Source organism: Chelonia mydas, chromosome 5, assembly GCF_015237465.2.
Source record: "Chelonia mydas isolate rCheMyd1 chromosome 5, rCheMyd1.pri.v2, whole genome shotgun sequence".
Taxonomy (NCBI): Eukaryota; Metazoa; Chordata; order Testudines; family Cheloniidae; genus Chelonia; species Chelonia mydas.
In genome coordinates this window covers 95,332,501-95,353,575 of record NC_051245.2, presented here as the reverse complement: position 1 = coordinate 95,353,575, position 21,075 = coordinate 95,332,501, and the positions used below count along the sequence as shown (strand labels likewise).

Sequence of the window (21,075 nt, the reverse complement as noted above, 5' to 3'; positions counted from 1 at the left end):
AGTCATGCTTTATTATTACTAGGGGCCTTCAGGATTAGTGAGCATAGCCTAAAAGAGCCATCTAACTGAAAGGAAAACCATTCCCATTCACATATGTGTCTGCACTTTGTAATCTTCACTTAAAAAAAAAACACACTGAAAGGCAGTGTACAGCTCTCTGTTAACTCTATTGTACATACAAATTAAATTCCTAAAATCTCTTGGCTAAAGACGAGACTCTAGAATATTAGGTTTACAATGACTGTAATTTATTAGATTTGTACATTTCACTAGACAATTTAGTTAATAGCAGTTGTCATTACACATTAGTTTACAAAATTACTGCATATGAAGCAAACCTGTATGCTGAACAGCATTATCTCTTTATTTAACGAGTTGTTAGATTGCTTGTAAAGAATGAAAGCTACAAGAGTTTCAAATGTTAAGTGAACAGTTGCAGGTCATGAGTAATTTAATTTGAGGATGATCAAATAACAGGCCAACCTGATTTGCAGTGTAACTTGATTTTTAAAGATTAAAAAGAGAAGTAGTAGAAGGTGTCATAAATATAAAGGGAAGGGTAACAACCTTTATGGATGCAGTAATATAAAATCCCTCTTAGCCAGAGGTACAGAGTCCCCTTACCTGTTAATCAATCAGTTCAATTAACCTAGTTGGCACCTGACCAGAAGGACCAATGGGGAAAGAAGATACTTTCAAATCTGGGAAGGCTTTGTTTTTGTGCTCTGTGTGTGTTCTCTCCGAGACAAAGAGAGAGACCAAGCAAGTAATCCAGCTCCTACTGAAATGATACATCTAATATTACAGAAATAGTAGGTAATAGCAAGGAATGTGTTAGATTATCTTTTGTTTTAGCTTGTGAATTTTCCCTGTGCTAAGAGGGAGGTTTATCCCTGTTTTTTGTAACTTTGAAGTTTTGCCTAGGGGGGAATCCTCTGTGTTTTAAGTCTTATTACCTTCCATCCTGATTTCACAGAGGTGCTTCTTTTACTTTTTTTTTTCTTTATAATAAAGTTCTGTTTTTTTAAAGAATCTGATTTGTTTTTAGTGTCCTAAAAACCCAAGGGTCTGGTCTGTGCTCGCCTTGTTTACCTATCTGGTTGGTAGATTACTCTCTAGCCTCCCCAGGAAAGGGAGTGAAGGGGTTTGGGGGAATATTTTGGGAAAACAGGAACTCCAAGTGGTCCTTTTCCTGAATCTTTGTCTAACTCACTTGGTGGTGGCAGCAGGACTCATCCAAGGACCAGGAAGGATTTGTACCTTGGGAAAGTTTTTAACCTAAGCTGGTAGAAATAAGCTTAGGGGGTGTTACATACGGGTCCCCACATCTGTACCCTAGAGTTCAGAGTAGGGAGGGAACCCTGACAGAGGGGTAGCACTTTACATGAAAGATACCTACAATGCCAGTGAGATACAATCAAGAGTGGTTATGAAATTCTTTGGATAAGGACAAAAGGAATGAAAAATGAAGACGAAGCCACACTGAGCATAAGCTACAGACAACCTGGACTGGAGAAGGACAAGAATGAAAAATTCCAAGACCAGATTTCATAGGGCCAGATTTACTAGGTTTTTTAAAAAAACAAAATACTTGTTATAGATGTGCATTTGCTTTACATTACATGGAGTTTTTGTTCAATAAATGCAGTCATGTATCCAACATCATGAGTCCTCCTGAGATATTTGACACCATAGGAAACCATTCTCATGAGGGACTTTATCTAGCCATCTATTTTATAAGAAATAGATCCAAACTTGCATAGCAAAGATGTTCCAAACATTGCCAGATATCTTACAATCAGCTCTTATGCTTGGACACCTATCAGACAATCACACTTGGACCTGAATCCTATAGTCAAATCCATGGTACAGGTTTCTGGTAAAGTGCTGAAACCTGTAATTTAGAATCCACAGAATTATGCTGCGGACAGAATATTTTATGCTGGATCTGGATCAGTACCATATTAGGGTTAAATGATTACTGGAAGGGGATGGGAAGCTGAGCAACAGCTCCTATGTATTCAAAGGCTGAACATATAACAAAGTAAACAAATGATTTGGTCTAGTAAAAAGCGATAAAACTGGGAGAATCCGAGAACATTAAGAAAGGGGGCATTTAGGCTGAATATGAAGGGTTTTTTGTGACAGTGAAACTTTGGGTATGTCTACTCTGCAAAGTAAGCCCGGGCCCAGATTCAGGCTTGAGCCCAAACCCTCTTCTGTTTACACACAAATCTCTTGGGCTCAGACCTAGATTCTAGGAGCCTGCAGGGGTGGAGGGTTTGAGCCCAAGTCAAGCCAGGACCCAGGATTTAAGCTCTGTTGCTTTACACTGTAGATGCAGCCTCCTCTGACTTGGTCCTGAGAGTCTGCCAAAAGTATCCCACAGTTCCATGGGCCAACTTCCTTTGTCCGCTCTGTCCTTAGCATCTCCAATCCACGCAAGGGAAGCAGACAGAATCCCCATTGGTGTAATGCAGCAGCTTGGTAGGTCAGTGTTTAACCCTTCCATTGTCTTCCCAACGCTGAGCTACAAACCCACCATGAGACTCTTCTGGGTTTGCAATAAAGGCTGAGCAGAAGAAGTCTTTTGCAAAGCGTGCTGCTTCATGGTCATGGGAGCACAGCCAGATTTGGGTAAATCTCTGGTATAAAGCCAGCAAAACTGTATACTTTAGTCAGAGTACTTAGAATGACCATGTGTACCGGGAAATAGCAAAGAAGCTGGCAGCATTGCAAATTTACTGGCTCGGTGACCAGTTCATGGAGTGGATTAACATTACTCTGGTCTCAAACCAGGGACCAGAACTGCACCTTGGGCAACTCACTGACTTCATGCCCGTTTTATGAGGAGTTTGACTGAAAACAGTGAACTGTGGGAAGGGGAAGTGGAAACGTTTTCCATTTACTAATCTAGTCCATGTCAATTAGAAGTAGTCCATGCAGTCCATAGGTGACAAAACTCTTTGTGCCATATTTGACTGGAGTTTGAAATTTTGTCCAGAAATGTGGCCGGGGAGAGGAGGGGGGATAAGGAGGATGGCTATGGAGTTCTATGTGTTTGTGGGCAGCCATAACAGGCTAAGCCATGCGGAAGCTAAGAAATCATCCTGTTGATTCAGTCATGAATTATGACCCAGTTCCTGGTGCTGATAGCTGTAAACTTTTCTTGAAACAGGAACTTCAGATAGGCAGTCACATTTCAGAAAAGGAAGTATTTTCCTGGGCCACCTTGATAGCTGACCAGCCCACTCCACTCATAGATGTGCTGTTCAGTCACTATACGTATGAATACTTCAGCTGCATACGCTGCAGGTTTCTGACCAGCGGGCTAGAATAACATCTCTCTGTGTCAACTGCGCACGAAAAGGACTGTTATGTCCTCCAAAATGTGGAAGGCCTGAAATGATAGAAAAAGCTTTTGGAGCTCAGCCACTGATGCCCCGACCTCGCAAGGCCAAGTAGTTCTACAATTTTTAGAAAGCAAAAACCAGCTTTCAAATTAACTTACCATTGTTCCTGTACTTCTGTTGCTGGGATTAAGCAGGCTGTGTCCAGGGAGCTTCTGTGGTCTGAAGCTTGGAAAAGTAACATTTTAAGTCCTTGAAATACCTCAAGAAGTTTGTCTATGCTCCTGCTCTGAGTTTATCTGAGACAATATCCCTCTGTATCTTGTCCTGTTCCAGGCCCCTCGACCTCTTCTGGCTGCAGCACCTCCACCGCTCACCTATACTGCAGCAGAAGCCTGAACCTTCACCTTGCACCTTCACAGACTGTTTCCATGATGAACATACAGTTGAAATTCTGGAGAGGGCCAACAAGCAGGTCCAGCACCAAAGATGGAGGGACTTATAGAGAGAGGAAAGTCATGGCAAGAGGCAAGAGGAAAGGCTCAGGTCTGAGGGCAGGATTTCAACATGGGAACTGTCACTTGTTTTGCAGTTCCTGGAACAGGAATGGTGGCTAAAGGTAGAGGACAGAGCTTAGCAGAAAGAACTGCTTGAGCAGCCGATATCACTAATGGCCACAAGAGTATCAGCTCCTGCTGCATCACTCATATCGGAGCTTGACTCTCTTTCACCGTGCCTTGTGATGCAGTCCAGAAACAGCTGGGAAAAACTCCATGGAGGGGTGGCCCATGCAATCAGGCCCCATGAACGACTGGGAAAGGCAACTTTGCCCCTTGCTATCCTCCATATAGACCCCCTCCCATCTCACCCAGCACCGAGTGGCAAAAGGGAAAAGAAGGGCAAGGAGAATAGGGGGTGGGGGTGGGGGCAGGGGACATGCAACAGTAGGGGGTTTCTGTTTGCTCTTGTTCATGCGCTTTTTTTTTTTTTTAAAAGGTTCTGTTGTTACTGGTGTTTTGGTGTGGTAATGGCAGCTGGCCTTCCTGGCAATGGGTTAATGGAGTACTTTCCTAATACATGTTTATAAATAAAGCTTTTTATTTTATCATCAAGAAAGTGTCTTGCTATCACTGCATCACATCACACAATGTACATTTCAAATTATAAAGGTAAAACACATGATTAGGGACAATTAGGAATTAATATGCAAACACTAGTCCTCTAAACAGTTAGCTACCTCAATCCGTATTTTAATCACTTCCTTACGTCAGTCCATACTGTGGACCAACCACCCAACCCCATTCGGGAAGTGGTCACAAGTATATTGCATGACAATCAACCTTCCACCCCTCCCCAACCTTCCACCCCTCCCTCACCATCAATCAATGAGTTCCATCCACCCATCCCCGACAAGCAGATTCACAAATGTACTATTCTCCTTCTTCCATTGGGCCACGCAAGTTTATAATGTGGGAGCACAAAACATCCCTGACTTCTGCCTGGGTACATCCAGCTCCAGCAGTGGCTTCTGACTGAGTGTACTGATTCAGTGGCCCCTATCTGTCATAGCTCCATTCAGGAGGAAATGACTCGCCTCTGGCTTTGCAAAGATTGTGAAGAGCACAGCAAGCCACAGTACAGCATTGACAGTAATACAGACACTGGAATCCAAATGGGTCATAAACATCTCCAATGGGATTTCAATCTGCCAAAAGCACTTTCAACAACCATTCTACACCAGCTGAGAGTGTAATTAAAACATCTTTTGCCAGGGCTTCTAAAAGCAGGGTACAGTTTCATAAGTCAAGGCAAAAGGGGTTACATGGGGTCCTCCAGAATAATGGTGTGGACAGTGACTCTGTTGATGACAGTGTCATCTGGTGGAAGTAGCGTCCCAGCCTGTTCATCCTCAAAGTCACAAAAGGGACTGACCTAGCCTCTGGCCATCTCACTTTTTTAGGGTAATTGTGGTGTGATCACATTTGAAGATTCAGCCCAATAAGCATTTCTTTATGGCTGTTGACTTAGTGGGAGTTATGAAATATACAATGAAAACAGGACTGGGTACTTAGTATTAAAACAGGTGCAAAATATTTTTAATGAAATGCAAAAGCCCTGAAAAATTGTATTTTCTGCATTTTGTTATTAATTTCACCATGGACCCATCTATATACACAAAACTCATTATTTGTGTGCAAACTTTTCTAAGCAAAAACGGGCCAATTTTGAGGCCAAAAATTATGTCACAAATGAGAAAACTTTATAGAAACAGAAAAAATGTGTGCCTGCATGTGCCTGTGTATACATGCATGCTCTGGAATGAACATACACAAAGGCAAATATTTGCATGAATGAAAACATTAACAGATAAAACCAGTAATTTTTTCCACAGGTCTAGTTAAAAGTTTTTCTACAGTTGTCAGCTAGAAATAGAACACCCGCATCTCAGGCTTCCTTTTAGAGAGTTCATCCAAAAAATGTCTCTGGATATCAGTCCTAAAACTATGGAAACAAAAGAGCCTGCTATATTTAAACATATCACTCTGTACTTGATAATGTGCACTGAAACTAGATAGTATTATTAAGCAAAGTCTTTTCAAACAGAAAATTATACAAAATTATGAAAATATACGAAAGTTGCTCTTCAGTTCTTCAGGTTCCGTTCCAGATTTTTGAAATCTGTATGTAAGTGTATCTTTTTCCCCCTAAGTGGTCTTATACATGGCAAAATAAGTACATTTCTCTTCAGCTATTACCACCTTTTGCAGTCCTCCCATCAAATCTTAACAATTAGGAATGTATGAGCAGATCCATTTCACAGGAACTGGTGCTGGTGATCCAGCAGGCAGCATTCATCACTGCAAATCTGTATGAAATCAATGTTCCACTGTGCTGTAAGGATGCACTCTCTTATTGGAAGTGTCATCATTCACAAAAGACATACATACAGAGTTGTGACCACTTGTTAGCAAAGATTCCCTGGCATTTTATATATGAGTTAAGGGATTAACGTGGCTAGCGTGGCCAAATACCAGTGTGGCTGACTATTGTAACTGTCCTTACATAGTACATGCGCTTAGTGTGAATAGAACTGTTAAGAAAGGCTTTCACAGTAAGCAAAACTTTGAAATAAATCAGTCAGTGATGAATACATTGTATCCCAGTTATTTTCATGGTATCAGGTATGTCATTATATCTTCACTGAAGGAACAATCAGAAGAAGGAGCTAGGCAGTATGGAAGGAAAGAATTCAGACATAAATAGCCAGAATAATAGTAAGATGAATCAAGAAAACAATTAGCCAAACACAGGGTTTGGGGCTTTGTTTCTAAAATGTTCTCTTTTTTCAAGTTTACTTGAGCGACTAAATCCTTTGGAGTAGTGGCTGATAAAAAGGTCTTGCTCCTGGTCTCAGCGTAATCAATAGCAAAGCTGTCATGGAGCCAAATGCTCTGCTGGGGGAAGCTGGTATAGCTCCACGGAAGTCATGGAACTGTGTCAATTGGCACCAGCACAGCATATGTCCCATTGCCTTGCAAGTGCTGGATTGGATACAAAGAAAGCAGTGACATGGCAAAGCTTTAAAAACCTACCTTGTCTCCTTCTTCAACCTCACAAATTTTATCTCCAGTTGCAGGGTTATAGACTGCAAATTTTTTGCCATTAGTTGCATCATGCCATTCATTATTTATAAATATCTGCAAGGAAACAAGGAAACAAAGAGTGGAACATCATCGATAACACAGATATCGTCATAGTTTATTACCTGTTGCAATGAAATATTAGTATGGTATCACCTGATAGCTATCCAAGGATCCTTTTTTGTTTTAGGTCCCTATGCATCAATGGGGAATAGGCCCCTTCGAGTTCTGCAGAGTAAATACGGATAAATAAATGTGGAATTTTAAAGATTTTGAAAATTTCAGTAACATTCACCTATCTGCTTCGAGTCACCAATGACTTAAAAAACGCAGACGTTCTCTCATGGCTTTCATCTCATATAATAAAATAATTGCTTCTTTAAGATCATTGGCACTCAGGGAACTAGCACAAGTGGATAGAAGGCAGTATATGACCTATAGAGCCTTCTATCCACTTTCACAACTACTGCAGCTCCTCTAGTATTAATAAACTCCTTCAACATGGGTAGGGACGGCAGACGGAATGGTGTAGCAGTATATTCTCCTGTCCTGCTCCGCAGGCATACAGGAATCTCTTTGAGAAACTGAGCTCTGTGCTGCACAGGGAATGTAAACTCCCTGTATAGCCCTCTTGAAATCCTGTCTCCCCTTTGCCCAGCAGAACCACACAGGTTTTGCTGCTAGGGGAGCCTTTGTGTCTCAGAGGCAGAAGATTTGTCACCTAACAGAAGATGACAAACAACTAGGTCAGAGAGTCATAGATGTTTTGGAGAGAGCAATTTTATTTAACCGTTTATCTAACTTTTCTTTCATTTCCTTTCAAACAACATGAGTCTCTGAAATGAAAGACAACACTAAAGTGCTGCAGCCAGTTTAATGAAATCTACAACAAAGAAGGAACCACTGAGGCATAGTGCAAGAGCAAGAAAATGTGGTTTGTACACTCCTCTACTTCCATATCACAGGAAAAAAATAAAAAGGAACATTAATCTCTGTGATTTTATTTCCAAATCCCTCTGGCCTGCGGACTGGTGCTTCATTAAATATGATCCTAATAAAAAGCTTATTTAAAAGCAGAAATGTAATGATATTAATCTTTTACAGGAACTAAGGGATCTATTTCATTTCATGGAGGAGTATCCACAGATCAAGAGGCATTTACTAAAATGACAGTGCTTATTTAGCCAAAACATGGATTGTCTTTGTAACGATTAGATGGATCTTAAAGACACATTGCACATATATTTCAAAATGCATGCAAAAATGCTGGAAACTTATTAAAACTGTTACAATACTATAAATTATTGTGTTATTTAAGTGAAAACATTGTGCAATGAGATATATTCTAAATATGGTGGGTCAAATTGCATTCTCAGCTACGTGGGGGAAACCGCACTGACTTCAGTAGGTTGCGCCATGACCTGAGAGCAGAACATGGTGCACAGTAACTCGTTTCCATGTTAATTCTAGAGTATTACAGATGGATTGTGAAAAAAGGTCTATAGTTAAGGTTGACTATGTGTTTTCATTCCAAAGGTGTCCCATATCCTTCCAGTCAGTGTTTGAAATTATGTAGGGCATGATGAAGGGCTTCAGAGCAGCCCTGCATCATCCTGCAGGAGCCCTTCCCTTGTTCTGCACACACATTGAGAGTATCCAACTGTTTTCTAGCAAAGGTTTGTGTGGGACAGAATTTCTTTGTTGTTCCAGCCCCCCTGACAATCTGCATAGTGGGGGTGCGGAGAACCATTGAACCAAACTGTAAACCCTGTATATGATGGAAACCACTTCAAGCCAAGGGGTGCGGCAGCACGCCCAGCATTCCTAGTTCCAGCACCTATGTTTGTTTTATCATTTTTTTTTAATTTTTTTTTTTTAAAAACAACCCAACCCTAGGAAGTTTCACACAGACACAAAGTGAAGCTCTCAAAAGTCTGGCAACGCAAAAGTGAAGGCTGTATGTATGCATTACAATAGTGTGGGCCTATTTTTCTGCTGGTGCTGAGCTGCACCAAATTTACACCGGCAAGGAACTTGGTGCATGGTCTTTAATTACATAACCACATAGTATTTTTAGGCAACCAACTTTAGTTCCCAGAAGAGCTCCACTTTGCAACCTTAATGTTCTTTTAATTTTGTGTGTGTGTGTGTGTGTGTATGGATTTTAAAACGTATCTGCTATAGTGTTATATATTTTGTGAAAAGGGGATTTCCAATCATAGGAAACGAGAAAAAAATTAAGGTTTTCTGATATACCGTAGTGTTTTTGTGATTACGTCACCACCCACTTGAGTGTCTTCATTGGATCCCCGTCATCCACCACATCAGATTAGCATTTCTTGGCCTTACACAACTTCGCTCCACCCTATATCTCTGATTAAATCTTTTATCATGTCTGTCTCACCATTTTCCCTCTATAAATGACACCAGACTTGATGTTCCATTTATCTCCTTCTCTCACATTTTTCTCTGTGCCTTATTCCATGCTTTTGCCTTTGCCTGGAATACCTTCCTCATCCCAGGTAACCAAACCAGCAACTGGTTCTCATTCCAATGATTTCTAATGACCAACTTCTTGCCCGGTCCACACTAGAAGTGGGCTAGTATGTGACATTTAAAAACAAACAAATCAAAACAGTAAGCTATTCTCCCCTCTGGGTATCCTGTCTTATTGGTTCTGTCTTTTTGATTTTAAGCTCTTATATAGGACTGAGCATGTTGTTGGCAATTAACAAACATAATGAATAACAAAAAATGTACTGTGGCCAGTATAAAGCAAAGATAATCAAACTGGTTTATGCAGCAACCTTAAAACTGCTGAGATCACATCCAGAGATTATTTCATATTTGCCAGGAACTGCATTACATATGTAGCTTTAACCTTTATACAGGCAGAAAGAGCAGCACATGCCAGTTTTCCTTTTTATAGCTGGAACAACCACCCTCACGCACAGATAGGAACATTGAGATATCCTGGCACAGAAGCACACTTTAATAAAACTAGATGGAATGGATATCATTATCCATCATCAGTATCATTAAACACACAAATGACGTCACTCACACAGGAAAACATTTGATTATCTTATTTGCAAATTCACTCTCACTCTGGAATAATCCCCCGCAAGAAGTAAATATTTGAATTCCTTAGAATGTCTGGATGACAACACAGTCAAATGTGAGCACTTTCTTCAAAGACAGCAGAGAAGTTTCAGGATTGGCAGGGATAAAATCACCACCCAATCTTATCTGCTTTTTACTCTGAATTTTGTAGTCTGTTCCATATGGCACTTTCATTCCCTTTGGTATTAGGCCACACTGATCATCCCTAAGCTGACTGCATATGTTCTAAAACTACACAAAATGAGGATTTCATAAATGGGTAAGTCTGTCTCTCTCCTTGGTGTTCAGTTACTTGTAAATCCTGCTTGAAGGTTAGTATGAGTGCCTGTACAGCCGGTATAAACAACGTCTCCCTATAAAATGCTGTGAAAGAAACCAAAGCAGTTGCTATCAAAAAGTCAACATTTACCTACAGTTACCAGCAAGTGGTGTTGGAGATACTGCAGTTATTTTCTTTTGTAACTATAAGGAAAATTTGACATCTCACATGTCACCATGGTAAATTAGGGTAAGTGTTTTTCTTTATGGTGAACATTATACCTTGGTAAACTGATTATAATAGTTTTGCATCAAATACTGTGCTCTCTTTTGTGCCTTTAAGACATAGCCTCTTTTTGAGAGTGGTGCAAAACTGGACTGGCCCAGCAGTTGCTGAGAGAGTGAAACAGGAAAAATGCCTCCCCATATATGTCAGATCTGTAGGGTTTAACTATTGAGTGCCTGTAAAATCTTAACATTGATATTGAATTTTAGAAGAGCCAAGTGGGAAGTAATTCACTCAACAGTTGAAATTCAAGGTACTGGTTTCTATATAAATGTTAACTAGAACAAGGTTTTGTTTATTAACTGGGCTAGATCCACGCTCCATTAAAGACTTCTTCACCAGCTCTGAAGAGCTAATTTTTCTTTCACAAAAAGTCAACACTTTTTGGTGAAATGCCTCACAAGCAGCATATAGTTTGGTTTAGAAAAGGAAGTAGGAAAAACATCGGTAAGAAATACCCTAATGGGTAAAAAGATTAGTGCTCACACTGGTGCTTGCTGTTACCTTAGCTAGTCTTTATTGTGGGCATTATTATATAAGACCACCAATAGTGAAAATAAGTACCCTTCCCTATCAAGTCTTCTCCATTATCTGTGGATCCAGATCCCTCACCCTCTGCATTATATTTTACAACAAGCTCTAACTCTACCACTGTCGTTCGTAGTGGGGGTTTTTTAGTGGGCATATCTCTATGATCATAGCTAAAACCATCACCTTCTGGCACAAAGCTCCTCCGTCAGTCCCTCATATTACCACCATGGAGCCAAACTCAGAGGGTGCAGAAAGACAAAGCTGCAGCAGAATGAGCATGAGAAAGATTTAATCCCATTTCCAATATCACCCTGTTCTATAGCTCAGCCTAGTAGGAATTTGTTTTAACTTGCTTGATTTACCACAGGGCAGAAAGCAGGTAAGGCAGTTGTAACAGCAGAATAAACGTATTTATCACATGGTCTTGCAATTTAGCATGTGGATATCACCACCACATAAATTATGTAACAAAGGATTTAAATTAATTCGGGAGAATGGAGATTGATTTCCTCAAAAACTAGATATATTACTTAAACTGACTGTGACCAAAAAATGGTAAAGGTGGATATTTTGATAAGAAAACCTCAAGTCCACAAAAATATTTCCTAAACTGAGATGCCTACTATCCTACAGTTATATTTTTGTACCATTTTAGATTACACCTCTACCCTGATATAACGCGACCCGATATAACACGAATTCGGATATAACGTGGTAAAGCCGCGCTCTGGGGGGTGGGGCTGCGCGCTCTGGTGAATCAGCGCGTCAGTGTGTCTGGCTCCGACACGCTGCTCTGAGCAGCATGCTAAGGGTGCTGGGCCGGGGCCGAAGGGTTGGATAAGGGGCAGAGAGTCTCGGGGGGCGGTCAGGGGACAGGGAGCAGGGCGGGTTGGATGGTTTGGAGGTTCTGGGGGTGAGGCAGTCAGGGGACGGGGAACAGGGGCGTTGGCATCCTGGGGGGCCTGTTAGTGGGTGGGGTGTGGATAACGGTTGGGGGTGGGATCCAGCCCTGGCTGGGATGATTTAGTTGGGGATTGGTCCTGCTTTGAGCAGGGGGTTGGACTAGATGACCTCCTGAGGTCCCTTCCAACCCTGATATTCTATGATCCTGGGGGTGATTAGGGCCGTGGGGGTCTCTGGAGGAGACCGTCAGGGGACAAGGAGCAGGGGGGCTGAGATAGGGGGTGGGGTTTTGGGAGGGGTGGTTGGGGCGGGGGAGGTCTCTGGAGGATGTAGTCAGGGGACAAGGAGTGGGGGGGCTGGATGGGTCAGGGGTTCTGAGGGGTCAGTCGGGGGCGGGAAGTGACTATTAATAACGGAAATGCTCGAGGTCAAAGCAAGTTCGATATAACGCAGTTTCACCTATAATGCGGTAAAATTTTTTGGCTCCCGAGGATCGTGTTGTATCGGGGTAGAGGTGTATTTGTATAGGTATCCAAAGAGATATATGCATAGCCACATCGATGCCTGCAGCCAACGGTGCCTGAACCTCAGGCTTGTCAAAAGTTGTAAAGATAATAAGGTACAATACGATTTCCTAGCAATTTCACATGGTTGATCCTAAGGAGTCCATATGAAATTGTGGATGCTGTGAGGGGGCACAGATGCACAGCAGTCAGGTGGTTAACAAGAAAAAATCCTATGAAGTCATCTAGCTATGCTGCCAAGAAAAGAGACAAAGTAAAAGGTAAATATTAACATAACAGTGCTGGGTGATGCTACAGTATGCCAAATTCATATCTGTCTGTGAAAGGAGTAATAGTAAAACTTACCATTTTGGGAAGTTTTGCAAATATTGGTTTAAGTACTGCATTTAGCGTACTGACACAATGCTATTATTTTACAGCCCCTTACTTATTATTGTTCCTAATGTCACTTCCTCCTAATCCTAACCTTTCACTATGTACAAACCTGTACAATGTGCAAGAACACTGAAAATTGCAGTATCCAAACATCTCCGTTAGGATACATTATGACTTTGCTTATACAGCTATGAACTAAGGAAAATGGTGCAAAAAGCCCAAATCCAACCTATACGCAATGTTACATATGTTGTAACACTGGGGGCTATTTTTTCCAGAGTATGTTGGCAGCTACGCTCCTTTGGGGTGTACACTGCATAGACACATGGGCTGTGGTGCACTGAAAACAGAAACACCTAGTGCACAAGCCAATGTGAACAGACGCTGAAACAAAGATCAGCCTCTGGCTTGCTTGAATTGCAGTACACTCATTGCCCATGCTTACAAAAGCAGTAGCAGTTATCTTACATCATGGTGTGGTAGTTTGCTGTCAGATAGCCCGGTCTTCCATAGTAAGGTGTTTCTTTTGCCAGATGTTCACCCACTGTTGCACATGCTGCATGAGTGTTCATGTTCACTTGTAAGGACTGGATATGACTCATTGGGTTTAAGAGTTTTTGACAAGTCAAATCTTTGCAGCAAGTAACTTTTTAATTAGAAATGTTATGGTGTGCATGGTAGAGCTATTGTTTTCACTGAGATCTTCAAGTAAGATGGCAAGTCTTATAATGACCATACTCTTGTCCTTTCCACTAGAACTAGAAATCAACATTTGTTGTAGATGGATTCTGACACTGTTCTACGGTTCTGAAGCTTTGTATTTCAAAATACAGACCCAGGTGGTAGTTCTACGGTGGCTGCAAGCAAAATCTTATTTGATTGGAATTCATCTTCAGTGATAAAAATATAGTAAAATCCTGATTCTCCAAATTCTCCAAGTCATTGCAGACAATCAGAAATGTGGGAAATTGGCAGCTCTGCAAGGGTTTAGCTTCAGCCTTGTGAGGTTTAGGCAATATTGAAGGCTTAAGGTCCTTGTCTGGGGATTTTATTTGTTTACTTTCATGATCTGAGCATAGGACTGGGAGCAAGGAACTCCTGAGGTCTGATCCTGGCTTTGAGAATGATTTATTCTATGGCTTTGGGCACCCTTGCCCTTTTTATGGCTCAGTTTCACAATCTGGAAAATATAGATAATATTTCTCCATCCCACAGGTGTATTGTGAAAATTGATTAGTGTTTGCAAGGCACTCTTAAGACAAAGAGTGCTATTATCTTACTATTGTTATTTATCACACACAGACAGCATTTGACCCACAGAGGGCTTGGTGTAAAATGGAACCTACTGCAGCTCTGCAGAAAGAGAGAAGAAGGTTTCATGGGGTTGCACAGTGTGCGTGTCTACTATACGCTGTGGAGCACAGCTCTGCAGGACCTCCATATGTGGGTGACAAAAGGCAGGATTATCTGCTGCATGAATCCTCTGACAGTTGGTCCCCAACTGGCAGCTGGCTACTCTGCACAGGCTTCAAGTCCTAAAGGTTTCAATAGCAACTGAGGAGTGGTTCCTAAACTACTCTATGGATTAAAAATGAAATTCCTCATCCCCAGCTCTTCAGCAAACCTCAGCATGCACCCATGTTACTCAAGCTGGCCTCTACAAATTGGATTTACCCCATGTTTATCCTTTAGCAAGAAAGATTTCCATCTAACTGGATATAATTGTTGCCCACTGTAAAATAGTGGGCAGATATGCCAGCCAGGGAAGGTAAAATAACTCCCCCCACCCCCACAATAAATAAACCAGTTCAATCCAAGGTTCTTTCCTCAGGGCTGGCTTTTATCATCAAAAAAAGACTCAAACAACATCAAAACAACTTAAAACACCTGAACCTGGCAACCAGGTCTCAGTAAGTTGGGAGGGGAAGAGCACACTCTTCTCTACAGGTAACCTTTTCTAGGTATCCTATAATTCCTGCCATGGAGATACCTCTCTCTAAGAGCCATCATATTCCCCCACAGTGCGCTCACTACTCAGGCTACCCATTATATTGTTCCAAAGGTGGTCACCTGACTCCCTGGTCATGTGCCCTCAAGACTTACAGTCCCTCCTGGGAAACTACATTTCCCAGAATGCCTGCTCTTAAGAGGCCCAAGGGCCATAATAGGAGCACTGTACCCAGTTACACTAACATTAAATCAAAAATTTAAAACACAATATTGAAAAATAGCTGGTATCCACTCATGTACACTCTTACCAACTGTGATAATTGCTCCAAGTTTATAGTCCTGTACTAGAGTTGCCAACTTTCTACTTGCACAAAACTGAACACCCTTGCTCTGCCCTCTGCCCTGCCCCTCCTCCGAGGCCCCGCCCCCCAATCACTCCATGCCCTCCTTCTGTCGCTCACTCTCCCCACTCTCACTCATTTTCACCGGGCTGGCTCAGGGAGTTAGGGTGCACGAGGGGGTGAAGGCTCCGGCTACAGGCTCTGGGGTCGGGCCAGGGATGAGGGGTTTGGAGATGCAGGAGGGGGCTCTGGGCTGTGAGTGATGGGTTTGGAGGGTGGGAGGGGGATCAGGGCTGGGCCAGGGGGTTGGGGTGTGGGAGGGGGCCAGGCTCCGGGCAGCGCTTACCTCAAGCAGCTCCTGGAAGTAGTGGCATGTCCCCCTTCTGGCTCCTATGCGGAGGCATGGCATGGCAGCTCTGTATGATGCCTCATTCGCAGGCACCTTCCCTGCATCTCCCATTGACCATGGTTCCCGGACAATGGGAGCTGTAGAGCTGGCGCTTGGGGTGGGGGCAGCATGCGGAGCCTCCTGGCTGCCCCTACACATAGGAGCTGGAGGGGTGACATGCCACTGCTTTTGGGAGCTGCAGGGAGCCTGCCTTAGCTCCACTGCACCACTGAATGGACTTTTAACGTTCCGGAGAGCTGTGCTGACCAGAGCCGCCAGGGTCCCTTTTTGACTAGGCATTCTGTTCGAAAACCGGACACCTGGCCACCCTATCCTGTACATCTGTGGTTGTTTGATGGGGTATGAATGGAAAATCCCACCAATTCAGCTAAACCTAAAGAGTTCTATGGATCATCAAAAAACAGTCAATTAAACCTGAAACACTATTAAAGGGAATCTGCAGGGTCTGATTCTGCCCCACTTATTTTGTGCTAGATCCACAAAGTGACTTAAGTATTGCAATGCTTAGTATTGCTTCTCTTTTAGGCATCTTGCCACCCAGTGAAAGCCACAGCCCCAAGTTAGGCGCCTAGGCCCTATACAATGCATAGCGAGAATTAGGCACCTAAGATTGGGACCCACAAAAGCCAGCATGCTGCATGGGGAGCCATCTAAGCTAGTCAATCAGAAATGCTGAGGAGATGGCTATAACATAAACCCTGCCCCTCTCTGAGAGTTAGGTGCCTAAATTCTGGGATTCTCAGCCATGAACTCTCTGCTGGAGTTAGGAGTCTAAGCCATGTTTCGCAAGAAATGCCAGGGAGGCACGCAGGTGAGGAAAAAGGCCTCTCTTATACATTTTAGCACTCACCCAGGACATTGGAGACTTTGGCTGAATTCTCCTCTCTGTCAGGTGTGGAGAATGGGGTTTGAATACAGGTCTCTAGCCAACCAGGGGAGTACTCCAATCACTGGGCCTTAGAGTCATTCCCACTCTCACATTGGCCCAGTGCATATTTAATTATTCATACACATTGGAACAGCTGCAGTAGGAGACACAGAGAGACCTGCAGACTAGAACATCTCATAATCAGCTAATCAGGGCCTCACTTGAGAGGTGGGGGAAAAAAAAAGTTCAAATCCCTGCTCTACATCAGGCAAAGGAGGACACTGAACCCTACATTCCACATTCTAGGTGAGTGCTCTAGCCACACGCTAAAGGCTGAGATGGAGGAGTCCTCCTCATTCTCCCTCTGCCCCGGGGCTGTTTTGTGTGGCAATGCCTATTGGATCAGATGAAATAGGCAGGGGAATGCCTAGTCTGAGGATCTTGCTGGGGTTGAGGCATAAAATAGGTGCCCAAGTGCCTTAGAACGAGCTGGCTGTGCGCATCCTCACTGGCAGAAACATACCTCCTGTAAGGTGGAAATTCAGGCACCTGGGGATTTTAGGCACCTACAGGGTTAGGTGGCAGCTGAGTAGGGATTTGACCCTTTTTTAAAAATTTGAAACCATTTTATTATTTCCTCTTTGCTTCTAGCTGTAATGATTAAAATACATTTTATATTTGTTTCACTTTTCCTTTATTTACCGTAAGTGATTTAACTTTCCACACACCATGTTTTTCCCTCAGACACTGTGAAGAGCAGCGGTGGCAAGAGAAATATTGTTTTTTCTGCTACCTCATGTAATTTAACTACCTGATAAGTAACTAATTGTGCTTTGATACCTGGCTGTTGGAGCGTCGTAGGACCTGCTCTTTTCAGAAGCATCACAACAGAAATAATTTGTTAAACAATCATTGTCTAATTCTGTAGTGTAACAAAGTAAAATATTTACCAGTACATGTGAGCCAATCTTACATACCTAAAATACTCACGAATGTCATCGGCACATCTCTTAAGGAGTTTTGGGTATAGAAGGAATTCAGGATCATGCCCCAATTCAGGATCCAAACTCTCTTTAACAATTTAAAAATTAATCCATCCAAATTAAGAACATAAGAATGGCCATACTGGGTCAGACCAAAAGTCCATCTAGCCCAGTATCCTGTCTTCCAACAGTCACCAATTCTAGGTGCCCCAGAGGGAATGAACAGAACAGACAATCAAGTGATCCATCCCTGGTCACCCATTCCCAGCTTCTGGCAATTGACTCTTGAGTGTGTTAAATATCTCTTTAGAATGCTTAGTTCATGCTTTATGAGAAGGGTACAGACTATGATCTGGGAATACTTATATCACCATAGAAATACCTCTGGATTAAATGGATCTAATTTATTTAGGGCCACATTGCTCCCAGTTGTAGAAAAACCTGTGAAAGGGGCCCATGGTGTGAGGAAAAGTCCATGAGGGTCCCCTGGAGAGTTTTCCCTAGATCATTCTAAGGAGGGCAGAGAGTTGCAGTTTTCCCATGTTGTACAGGGAGATAGTCCAGTCCCTAGAATCTACAAATATTTGAGAATCTGCTGGAGTCCAAGGAGAGTGAAGATTGAAAAGTTTGTACAACTGCACTGGTTCTGGGCCCCCCACGCCTTTCTGTGGATCCCTGAAGCTTAACTTCTGTGATGCCACACTACCTGGGCTTTGCCATCAGCTGGTTCTCCTGGAAGCCCCATAAAGGGTCGGGGAGGGGGAGTGCTAGGAAAGTCAGTCCAGCCTTAGACAATATTAGCTTGTCAGAGAATTAGTCATGGGTTGGTAGTGTGGTATTAGGATGATGTATTTGTAACCTTGTGTATGCTTCCCACCCCCTGCCCTATCCTGGTCCCCTCATCCCAGCTCACCATCTCATTTTATGTGGTCTCCTGGCCCATAGACAGTCCTCAGTGAGATTTTGGAAAAGGAGGAAAGTGCTATGAAGGGCAGAGGTGAAGCTGGTTCCCTCTACATGTACAGCTGTGAATCATGATTGTAACCATAATTATTTACATATTCAATGATCTTTTCATATGCTGGATTTGACCCTTTGTTCAATCCCTGAGTACACGATAATGCACATGAAACTCTGAATTAGTTGAAAGCTGTATACCTTCACATATAGGGAAATACCTTCCTCATGGCAAAGTCTCTGATGAGGCTCTTGTGCATTAGTTATTTCAGCAAAAAGATGAAACACTCAAGAAACATATTCCTATTAATACACTTTTTAGATGGCAATGTAAAAACATCTGATATGACGACTGTTCTGTGGTTACCTACAGAATCTATCCTATTAGTGAAAGTTTTTTCTAAGTGAGTTTATGCTGGCTAAGAAAGAAAGCAGTGGGGAATGGGGAGGAATATTCCAATTTATGCTTTTCAGATCTTCAATAACTTGGGGCATCACCTTGTCCTCATTACTTTTTGTTTGTAGTTTAATTCAGCAGTTGAAAATGCATCATTGCAGTTTCTAAAATATCTTTCCTGGATTAAGCCCTTTATACTCTGAGACAGGAATAGCCAAAGTGAGCTATCACATAGCAGAACTATACTGCACTTGCACAGTTTTAACAGCTTGTTAAATATTTACAAAATGAGGTCCCAAACCTGAAGTTTTTATTCATGAAAAATAGGTACCAAAATCAATTTGGGGTCTCCCTGAAAATGGGGTGCAGAGTTGGGTCCAAAAGAGCTGACCTTGAGTGGCACTGAGCTCTTCAGATTATACCCTAATGTTTGAAAAGAAGTCAAGTTTTGACTCTAGTGAGAAGTTAAAATTCAATCCCATACATATTTGTATTTTGGAAAAATTGAAGTTTAGCTCACAAAGTCGCAACAATAACACTTTCTTGATTGTTTTACTTGGGAACTTTTCTGGATAGCAGTAACATACTATGTGGCATTTTGCTGTATGTCCAGAATCTGAGATAGCCATGGCCAGCAAAAGCTACAATTGTTACAGAAGTTTCTCAGTTTCTCTTTATTGCTATATTTCATTTTATTGCTCTACCAAACACTACCTGAAAGTCTGAGATTGCAGAAACTACCAATGACTTTGCTGTTTGTTCAAAGTTCAGACTCTCTTGCAACTCTCTGTGTAATGTGGTATGAAACACATAAAGTGTCTTTTTAAGGCAGGAATACAAGTCTGTTTTTAGGGTTAGCCCAGAGGATCCATTTCATGCTTACCTTATCTGTGTTTTTAAATGAGTATGGAAAGAATTTGCTATTGTACAAGGTTCCTGATAATACTGACTAATTAGCAATGGTGGACTTTAGCTGTTTTATTGATAGTTACTTGCTTAGCAAGATAAACAGGTTTATTATCAGCCGGAACATATGTCAAATGCAGGAGGACCCTTGCTTTAGTTTTATTAAAAAACAAAACAAAACAAAAAACCTTCCTCCAGACCAACATCATTGGCATAATTCTTAAAATCTGTTTGTAAATATCCCAGTTTATTTTAAAATTAGACTAATTGTTAACATATTCTACAATTATCTTTTATTTTCTTGCTGTTCATTGCAATGATGTAAATGTTTCCTTCTCTGGGTCATTTACACTTTCCAGGATACTTATGACCACAGGTCTTAGCTTCTGAAAAAAATATGGACAGCACACCAAAAAATAGTAGTTTAAAACTTACCAACTCCTTGGAAGAGTTTCTCAAGGCAGAAGAGATCAGAGAATGTTCCCAGAAATTACACTATAAGAATTAAATCTAGGTAAACATTTGTAAATACACAATTGAGTTAGTGAGACGAGGTGGGTGAGGTAATATGTTTTATGGGACCAACTTCTGTTGGTGAAAGAGACAAGCTTTCAAGCTTACACACAGCTCTTCAGAAAAGATATTATCTTACCCACCTTGTCTCTCTAATATCCTGGGACCGACATGGCTACAACACTGCAAACAATAATTGAGTTAGTGTTATTTCGATGGTTTGAACAAAACTACTTATGGTAAGTACATATATAGTCTTAGATGAATGCCTAAGGCAAGTTAATAAATATGCATACTAACCTTAGTATACTTAATTTTCAGATCACTGAGTGGTGCAGGCATAGCTGGAGCCGAGTTCCTATCTGGGATTTGTTTTTTCGTATTTTCAGTTGACATGTTTAGTTAGCTCCTGAAACACAGGTGAAATGAGGAATCAGAGAAGCTGAGTGATTTTGTCCTCACTGAGCATTTAGCTTTATTTGTGCTATTTTGTTTGAACTGGCTATGGTATATTTGCATACAAGACTATGATTGGATGAAAGATTTCACTGCAAAAAGAAAATGACACTACTTATTTCTAACACCAAGGGCACCAGTGTTTTCACTTAGGTTGAAATCTGTATGATGCAAATTCTTCAGAAATAAACTGTATTGAAAGACATTATGAAAGTTTGCAAATATTAGAACATTGCTTGTTCTTACCTGCAAAATATCTTTCTTAGATCAGGCAGGTCCAGAAATTCGAATCTGGGCTCTTCAG

General features: G+C 41.8%; 1 protein-coding gene across 1 annotated transcript in view; it reads right to left on the bottom strand.

Annotated features, from left to right (window-relative positions):
* Positions 1 to 20,806, bottom strand: part of ALDH1A1 (aldehyde dehydrogenase 1 family member A1) — a 49,826-nt gene extending 29,020 nt beyond the window's left edge. Inside the window, exons 1-2 of the mRNA XM_007065556.3 lie at positions 20,616 to 20,806; positions 6,944 to 7,048 (exon numbers count right to left, since the gene is read on the bottom strand). Of these exons, the coding sequence (XP_007065618.2) occupies positions 6,944 to 7,048; positions 20,616 to 20,711 (201 nt within the window). The 5' untranslated portion in view covers positions 20,712 to 20,806. The remainder of the gene's footprint in view (positions 1 to 6,943; positions 7,049 to 20,615) is intronic.
* Between the last annotated feature and the right edge of the window lie 269 nt (positions 20,807 to 21,075).